We start from the raw sequence: 11,136 nt of genomic DNA on the forward strand, positions 1-11,136 counted from the left end.
TATATGAGTCAACTCAGGAGCGCAGGCATGGTGGCTCATGCCTATAATCCTACCACTCTGGGAGGCTGAGGTGGGTGCATTGCTTGAGCTCATGAGTTCGAGATCAGCCTGAGCAAAAGTGAGACCCCATCTCCACTAAAAATAGAAAAACTGAGGTAAGAGGATTGCTTAAGCCCAAGAGTTGGAGATTACTGTGAGCTATGATGCCACAGCTCTCTACCAGGGCGACAGCTTGAGACTCTAAAAAAAAAAAAGAGTCAACTCAGGAAGTGGCTCTTTGTCTATAGCCTATAATTAGGCACTAAACACAAATGTAAACAAAGCTTTACTGGGTCTAGGCCCATAATTAGAAATCCTGAGCATGAATGCTTATTTGTTTCACTCAGGCATAGGATAACATGGTTATTTTATTAATTGTTTTTGGACTTGATTCATGACACGAACCATCTGATCCTAAATTGGTCAAACAAGCTCAGGAACAGACCCAAGGCAGGGATCCAAGAAAAGAAGCATTCAGAGATTATAGGATAAGAGATAGAAGGGATCCTAAGACAGCTGCCTGTGTATGGGGCAGGATCTACTTTACATCTGACAGGGAAGGCAGCTTGCCTTTGCCTGAACACTTTCAGGGAGGGGGTGATCTTGAACCATTTGTGCACACACACAAAAAGGGACTGGAACCAACTCTTGTTGGATATAAACTCAAAGGCTAATCTGTATTGAGAGGCAGAACAGCTTGGACATAGCACAGATTCTGGACCCAAACTTCCTGGTTCAAATTTTAACTCTGCCACTTATTTGTTATGTAATCTTAGCCAAGTTACTTAATTTTTCTGTGCCTCACTTTCTTCACTTATAAAATGGGAATAATAATATCCTAGAGCAGTAAAGATTAAATGAATTAATAAAAGTAAATCATTTAAAGTAGTGTCTAGAACACTGAGTACTATGTAAATGTTAGCTACTATTTGCCTATAATGGGCTATCTCACAGCAGTCACTGGCCAAAAAGCAGTTCTGAGATGAATAAAAGGAGAGGGGAAGAATTAGCCTTGCAGTGTGTGCTCTCGCTCTTCCTCATGAGGTCCTTTGGATAAGTACACAGTCCAGGGAACAGGAAGGGAGCCTGTGACTCTGCCATGCAAAGCAGACTTGGGATGAAGCTGAGAATGCCAACGCCAGTCAGACTGCACCTCTATCTGCCAGGATAGCCTCTCAGAATAAATGGTTACACAGACATTTAAATTTCTATCATTGGAAAAAAAGAGAGAGAGAGAGAGAGAGAGAGAGAGAGAAAACCCACAAATTTCTATCACTGGGTTTGGACCTAAGGATGGGAAGATGCTTCCAGGGATGCTAAGAGGGATCTGAGTTTGGGCCTAGGTATTTGAGAGTTCTAGAGAGGGACATAAAAATGACAGATTTCAGGTAGAAGAGAAAGGAAACGGATAAAAGACAGTAAGACATGAGTATTCCAGACACATATGCTTTGTGATTATAGGAAAGCACGTTCACACTATGGACAGCCATTCCTGGATATGGGAAAATATGCATTTCCCCCAGTGAACTACATGTAACAGTCCTCTCAGCCCAAGGAGATAGAATATGAGGCCTATATGGTTGATATATAACTATAGGCTGTGATAAAATCAAGTGGGAGGAAAGCACACACTGCTTCTTCTCCTGTAGCTCAGTCATTTGTTCTTCCAGTGTGTGTCTCCCAGGAGATCTATGTGTCTTACCCTGTTGGGAAAGGGGGAGCACCTTCCTGCTGGCCTGGGGCATCCACATGACAGACAGCAAAGTGCTGGGTGATCTCTTGCATATCCTCAAAGTTAAAGAACGCATTGAAACAGGATTTATCTACAAGAGTAAAAACACATATAAGTCAAAGGCCCTCCATTTCTCTCCAGTTTTCTACTACACAGTCAATGCCACATACTCTTTGTTCACTTCCTTTTAACCATCATTCCACTAAAGTGATTCAAGCTGCCCTAAAGACATACTGAGATATACTTTCCTGATGTTTGTTGGTTTCTGGATGTTGCACAAAAATAATCTTACATCCATAATTGTTGTCATTTCTCATTATTATTTCTCTGTCCAGCAAAGAGACACTGACTAGACTCCAAGAGCCTGGTGAAAGTGAATGTCTTAGCTGCTTATATTCTCCAGAGGGGAGTTTATGTTTTAGCACAACTGCTAGGAGGCATGAAGGGGCTGCTGCTTCCATTTCTATGCTTTTAGTACAAATGCTTAAATCACTTCTCATACCAAGGCAGCTACAGAAGCTCTAGCACTGAACTGTAGTGTCAAATGCAGGCCTCCTCTGAAAGCCAGCCAGTGTGAAAGAAAACTCATGAATACAGACTCTGTGTGCCTGTGGCTAGAGCTAGAATCTTATACTACCATTTAGAAAACTCTACTTAAAGTCACTGATTAACAAGCTGTAGCAAGAATAGTATTACTAATTGACTGAAAACTTATAACAAAAGTTCAAACTCTGGATTTTCTAACTTGAATTATGAAAAAGCCAAAATACAGACTTGTAAAAAACTGATTCCAGTTTTGCTTTCTTAATAAGTTTATCATATAATCTTTAGTCCATAATTCCAGTATCCCCAAAATACATTCCTCTGCACACATCCCAGGAACTTTAACTCTGGCATTAACAAATGTAGTAATGAGGAGAAAAGGTTATGACAGAGAGGGGACAGCTCTGCTGTATTAGAACACTGTTAGTCATTTTTTTTTTTTTTAATATATGAAGATTAAGCTGGGCTTGGTGGCTCACACCTGTAATCCCAGTACTCTGGGAGGTTGAGGTGGGTGGATTGCTTGAGCTCAGGGGTTAGAGACCAGCTTGAGCAACAGCAAGATCCTCATCTCTAAATAAAACAATAGTTGGGTGTTGTGGCAGGTGACTGTAAGTCCCAGCTACTTGAGAGGCTGCAGCAAGAGGATCTCGTGAACCCAAGAGTTTGAGGATATTGTTAGCTATTACGCCAGAGCACTCCACCAAAGGCGACAAAGGCAACAAAGTGAGACTCTGTCTCCAAAAAAGGGAGGGAAGGAGGGAGGGAGGAAGGAAGGAAGGAAGATTAAATATGATAAAAAAGGGAAGGTATAAAATCAAATACATACGATTGAGGCCAATGTCATGATATGTCAGTATAACTGGTCTGTTTCCCCTTGGTAAGCCTCTTATTGTGACGTGGACCATACCATGAGTTGTTTCTACATCATGTTCCTATAAAATGAAAATGTAAGGTTCTGAGCAAAAGCAGAATAAATTTTCCAGGTTGCCACAGTTTTATAATATCCACTTCACCGCCATTTCCCACTAGATGGGGGAATAATACATTAATAAAATATAAGGATATCAGAGAGATTCTGAATTATACATAATATTGCTACTTTCAAATTCCTCCAGATAAGTGAATAGGGAGAAAGCACACCTTATCATCCCCAAAGCTCACTTAAGAGTCCAAGAAGCCAGGAGTCTGTTGAAAATATATTTGCAACAGGTGTGGAAAGGAGATCAGTTGGTTAAAGAACCAGTTAAGTCTTATGGAAGAGGCTGGGTGTGGTGGCTCACGCCTGTCATCCTAGCACTCTGGGAGGCCGAAGTGGGTAGATTGCCTGAGCTCACAAGTTTGAGACCAGCCTGAGCAAGTGTGAGACCTTGTCTTTAAAAATAGCTGGGCGTTGTGGGGGGCACCTATAGTCCCAGCTACTCGGGAGGTTGATGCAAGAGAACTGCTTAAGCCCAAGAGTTTAAAGTTGCTGTGAGCTGTGATGCCATGGCACTATACTGAGGGCAACAAAGTGAGGCTTCAGAGCTTATAAAAACATTGTATATGCCCAGCTACTGATGATTTCAACAGACACCTATAAGTATGTCTGCCTAGGATTGATCTTCTTTCCTGAGTGGTGCCTTTCTGCATCATTTGTTACAGGAGTGGCTCTCAGCTGCCATGTTTATAGATATAACCCTATAGTCACAGCTTATTGGAGTCAGGTAGGCATCTGGCTCATCCTTCCTTAGGAATTTATAATTGGGACAAAAAAATTCCATCCTAAGCTTAGGGCTTCTCTTAAAAACAGAAGTAAGGTTGGAACATTTTTTTTTTTTTTTTTAAATTGAGTCAGAGTCTCACTTTGTCACCCTGGGTAGAGTGCTGTAGCATCAGCTATTTTTTTTTTGTTTGAGTCACAGGCGCCCAGCCATAAGGTTGGAACATTCAGTAGACATTTCCACTACTCTAACTCCTGGTTCTAGTTATGTGTGTGCTTTTATATTCTAAGATGGGTATCTGTGGATATCCGTGGATTGCCTGGCTTTGTTCTCTACATCCCAGGGTATCCTAACCAAGGCAATGAGTAAAGTTTAGATATAGTCAATATAGAGCTCAGGAACTGAAAAAGCCCAAACAGGATGTAATCAGAGCTACTTACAGTGGCTATAGCAGTAAGAGTAATTAGGGGGAAAGAAAGGGACTTCAGAAAAGTTAACTGAGATTTACTTTAATCCTTTTTAACTTTTATATTTCTCAAAAATAAAAAATTACCATGCCTAGCTTAGTGAATTTCTGCTGATGAAGTCTGTACATAAGTCTGTACATAAAGTCTTATATTAGATAAGACAAGATCAACTCTGTTGAAAGGAATCCCAACAAAGGCAAAAAGCTTCTAACTTTATTTCCTATCTAATAATGAACCTTATCAGAGTTTTGGTTTCTTCTCGGATGTGGGACTGAGAAGACAATCTGACGTTAATTGGACATCAGTATATCTCAAATCACAGGCCCCCAGTGGGAGCAGATAGGTATCTATTAAATCAAACAATGTGTGACTCAATATTTCTGTTATCCTCTATCATTACTACCGTCCATCAGGCTTATTCAAAGGCTTAAAAAGGGGAAAAAAGGAAGCTAAGAATCAGGGACTGTGGGCTCGACGCCTGTAGCTCAAGCGGCTAAGGTACCAGCCACATACACCAGAGCTGACAGGTTCAAAGCCAGCCTGGTCCTGCCAAACAGCTATGACAACTATAACAATAACAACAACAACAAAATAGCCGGGCATTGTGGTGGGTGCCTATACTCCCACCTACTTGGGAGGCTGAGGCAAGAGAATCACTTAAGCCCAAGAGTTGGAGGTTGCTATGAGCTGTGATGCCACGGCACTCTGCCCAGGGTGACAGCTTGAGGCTGTGTCTCAAAAAAAAAAAGGAATTAGGGACTGTGAACTAGCTATAGAATAAAGTATAAGGTTTGGATAGGGGGAATATAAAATAAATCCCTAATACTGTATAAATGTTTCCCTTATGAGTACAGTTATGTCAGACTTATTTACTGAGAGAATAAAACCCCCCACCCCTAAGCTTCTAATTCATTAAATGCCTATTTAATAGAACACCTACTACATGTCAGACCATTCAGTTTTGTTTTGTTTTTGAGACAGAGCCTCAAGCTGTCCCCCTGGGTAGAGTGCTGTGGCATCACAACTCACAGCAACCTCCAACTCCTGGGCTCAAGTGAGTCTCCTGCTTCTGCCTCCCAAGTAGCTGGGACCACAGGCACCTGCCACAATGCCTGGCTATTTTTTTTTTTTTTTTTTTGGTTGCAGCCATCATTGTTGTTTGGTGGGCCCGGGCTGATTCGAACCTGCCACCTTAGGTGTATGTGGCTGGTGCCTTAGCCACTTGAGCCACAGGCACTAAGCCAGACCATTCAGTTTTAACCCCTGGACTGAGGTCTGAGGATAAAATAGTAAACTAGAGAGATGTGATCCCAACCTTAACAAAGATTATGCTCTAAATAGGGAGGCAGACCAACTCAAAATAATGGCTTGTGGTTAAGTGCTATGCAAGAAATAAATAGGGTGCTATCCTGAAAATTAAGAAGAAATACGTTAACAGCCAGGAGAGTACAAATTAAATTCAATGAGATACTATTTCATACACACTAGAATGGCAAATATTTAAAGACAGATAGGATGGGCGCGGTGGCTCACAGGTGTAGTCTTAGTACTCCGGGAGGGTGAATTTTCCTGAGCTCACAGGTTTGAGACCAGCCTGAGCAAGATTAAGACTCCCATCTCTAAAAATAGCCAGGCATTGTGGCGGGCGCCTATAGTCCCACCTATTTGGGAGGTTGAGGCAAGAGAATCACTTGAGCCTAAGAGCTATGAGCTATGACATCAGTGCACTCTATTGAGGGCGACAAAGTGAGACTCTGTCTCAAAAATAAATAAATAAATAAAGACAGATAACACCAAGTGTTGGCCAAGATGTAGAAAAGAACTCAGATATATAGCTGGTAGGCATGCAAACTAGAACACCTACCCTGGAGAAAAATGTGGTAACTTCTGGTGAAGTTAAAAGGGTCCTATCGTAGATCAAATTTACTTTTAGGCATGGTCTAAAGAAATTATCAAACAGTCACATACACACAAAGAGACATTTACAGAGATATGAATCCTAAGTGCTAGGATTACAGGCATGAGCCACTATGCCCACAGTCAAAAACTGTGGCTTGAGGTTCGGTGCCCGTAGCACAGTGGTTATGGTGCCAGCCACATACACCAAGGGTGGCAGGTTCAAGCCCGGCCCCAGCCAGCTAAACAACTGCAACAACAACAAAAAAAAAGCCAGGCATTGTGGCAGGCACCTGTAGTCCTAGCTACCTGAGAGGCTGAGGCAAGAGAATCGCTTAAGCCTAAGAGTTTGAGGCGCCACAGCACTCTACCGTGGGCAACATAGTGAGACTCTGTCTCAAATTAAAAAAAAGAAATCTTGGCTTGGCACCGTGGCTCATGCCTGTAATCCTTAGCACTATGGGAGGCTGAGGCAGGTGGATCCCTTGAGCTCAGGAGTTTGAGACCAGCATAAGCAAAGCAAGACGCCATCTCCATTAAAGACAGAAAAACTGAGGCAGAGGTATTGCTTGAGCCCAGGAGTTCGAGATTGCTGTGAGCTATGATGACACCATGGCACTCTACTCAGGGTGACAGAGTTGGACTTTGTCTCAAAAAAAAGAAAGAAAAGAAGCACTCTGGGAGGCCAAGGCAGGTGGATTGCTTGAAATCAGGAGTTTGAGACCAGCCTTAGCAAAAGTGAGACGCCATATCTACTAAAAACAGAAAAATTAGCTGGATGTTCTGGCAGGCATTTGTAATGCCAACTACTCAGGAGGCTGAGGCAAGAGGACTGCTCAAGCCCAAGAGTTTGTGGTTGCTGTGAGCTATAATGCCATGACACTCTAATAAGGTTGACAGAGTGAGACTGTCACAAAAAAAAAAAAAAAAAAAGTGGGCATGGTGGCTCACGCCTGTAATCCTCCCACTCTGGGAGGCTGAGGAGGGTAGATTGCTTACACTCAGGAGTTCAAGACCAGCCTGAACAAGACTGAGGCCCGAGGCCCCTTATTTACTAAAACTAGAAAAATTAGTTGGGTTTCATATAATTCAAGTTACGTGGAAGGCTGAGGTAGGAAGATTGCTTGAATCCAGAAGGTTGCTGTGAGTTATGACGCCATGGCACTATACCAAGGGCGACGGTATGTGTCCAGCAATTGATAATTTCGATAGACACCTATGAGTGTGTCTGCCTAGGATAGATCTTCTTTCCTGAGAGCTGCCTTTCTGCATCATCCTAGCTTAGGGAAACAGAGTTGAGACTCTGACTCAAAATAAAATAAAGTAATAAGGAAGAGAAAATATATTTACTATTCATTAATGGAAGTAGATCATAATAAAGTCTTTATCTTCAGTGTTTTCCATTGAGTAGGCTGAAGAGAATGGGTTGGTCTTGCTGTCCTCAGGGGTAGCAGAGGCAGAAGAGGTGAAGGAGGTGGAAGAGGCAGGTATATTCAGTGTAACTTTATGGAAATATGTAATAATTTCTGTCTCTTTTGCTTTTTTATTTCTCTAAAAATGTTTCTACAGGTACCAATCCTCCTTCCACCAATCGCTTTAGTTTCCATGCCCATACCATTGAAGAAGCCATGTGGTAAAAGAAGTCATAAGCAGTCTTGAATAATCAAACCCCCTCTGGCAGATTATCTAATATCAATTTGTTTTCTGGCACTGCTTCTTCTTCATCACCTAGCACCAATTTAGAAACACTCATCTCCATCAAGTCATCTTCTATTAATTCCTCTGGTCTGATGTCTATTAGCTCTTGAATTACTTCAAGATCCTTATCTTGAAACCCTTCACACATAATGCCCGCTCTCCCCTTTTTTGCCATATACAGAATTTCTTTCAGGAGCCTTGATTGGCTCTTTCATAAATCCTGAAGTCAGGCGTACAACATCTGGAGACAGTTTTCCCTTTTCTATAACAATGGTGGCATCTTCACTGATGTAATCCTTCCAGCTTTCCATGATGTTCTACCAGGTTCTCTTACACAGTGTGGACAATTCTTCCCATAGAGTATCATATGTAATGAACCTTAAAGGTCCATATGACTCCCTGATCTAGAGGCTGAACTACATCTAGAAGTTGAAAGCTGTGTTTGGGGACAAGTACACCACTTGATGCCTTCATTGTAAAACTCACGGGGTTCTGGGTGGCCAGACCAATACTGAAAGAACTTTGTAAGACTCTCCCTTTCTGGCAAGGGACTTCCTGACTTCAGGGACAAAGCACCAATGGAACCAATCCAGAATGTAGGCAGAATCTTTCTCCTTTAAAGTTTGGGGGTTAGCACTTACATAGATGAGGGCAATCATGATCATAAACCTGACAAACAGTAGCGTTAGCCTATTCCTTCCTGCTCTTCATGCTTGCTTCTCTCTTCCTTACTAATAAATGTCCTTTATGGCATTCCCAGAATAGGGTACTTTTGTTTGCATTAAAACCTATTCAGGCAAATATCCTTTCTCTTCAATGATTTTCTTTCTTCCTTTTTTTTTTTTTTTGTAGAGACAAAGTCTCACTTTATTGTCCTCGATAGTGTGCTGTGGCATCACACAGCTCACAGAAACCTCCAACTCCTGGGCTTAAGTGATTCTCTTGCCTCAGCTTCCCAAGCAGCTGGGACTACAGATGCCCACCACAACATCTGGCTATTTTTTTGTTACAATTTGGCCAGGGCCAGGTGGCACTCTCCGTATATGGGGCCAGCATCCTGCCCACTGAGCCACAGGTGCTGTCCACCTCAACGATTTTCTTAATGGGAACTCATCTGCTGCCTCCTGGTTGTTAGAAATGGCTTCTCCTGCTATCTTGGCTTTTTTTTTTTTTTTTAAAGACAGAGTCTCACTTTACCACCCTCAGTAGAGTGCAGGGGCAGCATCACACAGCTCATAGCAACCTCCAGCTCCTAGGCTTAGAAGATTCTCTTGCCTCAGCCTCGTGAGTAGCTGGGACTACAGGTGCTCGCCACAACGCCCAGCTATTTTTTTGTTGCAGTTTGGCTGGGCCGGGTTTGAACCCACCACCCTCGGTATATGGGGCTGGCACCCTACTCACTGAGCCACAGGCGCTGCCCATGTCTTGGTATTTTTAAAGCCAACTCTCCTTCTAAAATTATCAAACCAGCCCTTTGCTGGCATTAAATTCTCCAGCTATAGATCCTTCACCTTCCCTTTTTTTAAGTTGTCATATGATGATTTTGTTTTTTCTTGAATCGTATCATAACCTATAGGTATGCCTTTTTTTTTTTTTTGTAGAGACAGAGTCTCACTTTATCATCCTTGGTAGAGTGCCATGGTGTCACACAGCTCACAGCAACCTCCAACTCCTGGGCTTAGGTAATTCTCTTGCCTTGGCCTCCCGAGCAACTGGGATAACAGGCATCCGCCACAACACCTGGCTATTTTTTTTGTTGCAATGTTGCAACTTGGCTGGGGCTGGGTTTGAACCCACCACCCTCAATATATAGGGCCGGTGCCCTACCCACTGAGCCACAGGCGCCGCCTCGAGGTATGCCTTTCTTATAGTAATCCTGCACCCACATAAAAGCTGTATTTTCAACATCAAATAAAAAGTATTTTGCAAAAAGTGCAAAGTTTTCACACCTGCCAGCATAACTATAGTGACAACTTCATGAATTTCCTTTTCTTTTTTAAACAATGATCCTTACACTGGATTCATTTATCCTGAGATAGTGGGCAACCACAGCTGTAGACCTCATTTTAACAGGACATATCATGCAATTCAATTTTTTCTTGTAATGGCATGACTTTTCTGTTTCTTGGAAGTGCTACCAGCATTACTAGTGGCACTTTATTTTTTTTTTAATCCCCAGAGACAGGATCTTGTTCTGTTGCCTAAGCTGGAGTGTAGCAGTGACACAACTATAGCTTACTGTAACCTCAAACTCTTGGGCTCAAATGATTGTCATGCCTCAGCCTGGTGGCACTTTCTATGGGTCCCATGATATACAAGGGTTGTGGTACTGCACTGAACATGATGAAAAATATGCAAGAACCTTAAGACATCACTTTAACCATTTTACACAATTTACTGGAGAGATCACTTTAACAATTACACACAATTTACTGGAGAGATGAACTACTCACACAGAGACGATGAGTGTCCCTGGCATTTTAAGCACATAGTCATAATATTTGAGCTCACCCAATGGCAATAGGAGGTGTATATAAGATTATTACAGTAGCACAATATGTGCTATCATTAACTTTATGCAGTTATGATTTAATACTGCATCTTTATGTTTGTTTTCATTTCTCTGGACTGTGGTGCCATGTGTTTTTGTCTATCAGCTTTGGCTTTTTACAATAAAAATCTGTATATTTTATGGTAGTAAATGTACAATACACTACAGTACATGTATTTTATGCATTTATGACATAACTTTTAAAATTTTTTTGCTATTCCTAGGTTATGAGGTTTATCTGCAAGATTTTTTATACTGTCACAAACCTCTAAGATTTTTTCCAACATACTTATTGGAAAAAACACATCTAAGTGGACCCTTGCAGTTCACACGTCGTTCAAGGGTCAACCATACATCGCTGCCTCCTTTATAAAAAAAAATTGGAAACATTCAGATATTCATAAATCCATAAATGGATTATGATTTATTTATGTAATGAAACATACATAAAAATGATAAGGTAGAATTATAAGCCTTAGTACACAGAGAAAATCTTTTTTTTTTTTT

At 41.6% G+C, this 11,136-nt stretch overlaps 1 protein-coding gene across 3 annotated transcripts in view; it reads right to left on the reverse strand.

Moving 5' to 3' along the window:
• Positions 1-11,136, reverse strand: part of NDRG3 (NDRG family member 3) — a 90,776-nt gene that overhangs the window by 37,207 nt on the left and 42,433 nt on the right. For all 3 annotated transcript variants that reach the window (XM_012804147.2, XM_023512140.1, XM_012804148.2), the window contains exons 4-5: positions 3,144-3,249; positions 1,742-1,862 (exon numbers count right to left, since the gene is read on the reverse strand). In XM_012804147.2, the coding sequence (XP_012659601.2) occupies positions 1,742-1,862; positions 3,144-3,249 (227 nt within the window). The remainder of the gene's footprint in view (positions 1-1,741; positions 1,863-3,143; positions 3,250-11,136) is intronic.

Source organism: Otolemur garnettii, unplaced genomic scaffold, assembly GCF_000181295.1.
Source record: "Otolemur garnettii isolate 467f Iridium unplaced genomic scaffold, OtoGar3 scaffold00025, whole genome shotgun sequence".
Classification (NCBI taxonomy): Eukaryota; Metazoa; Chordata; class Mammalia; order Primates; family Galagidae; genus Otolemur; species Otolemur garnettii.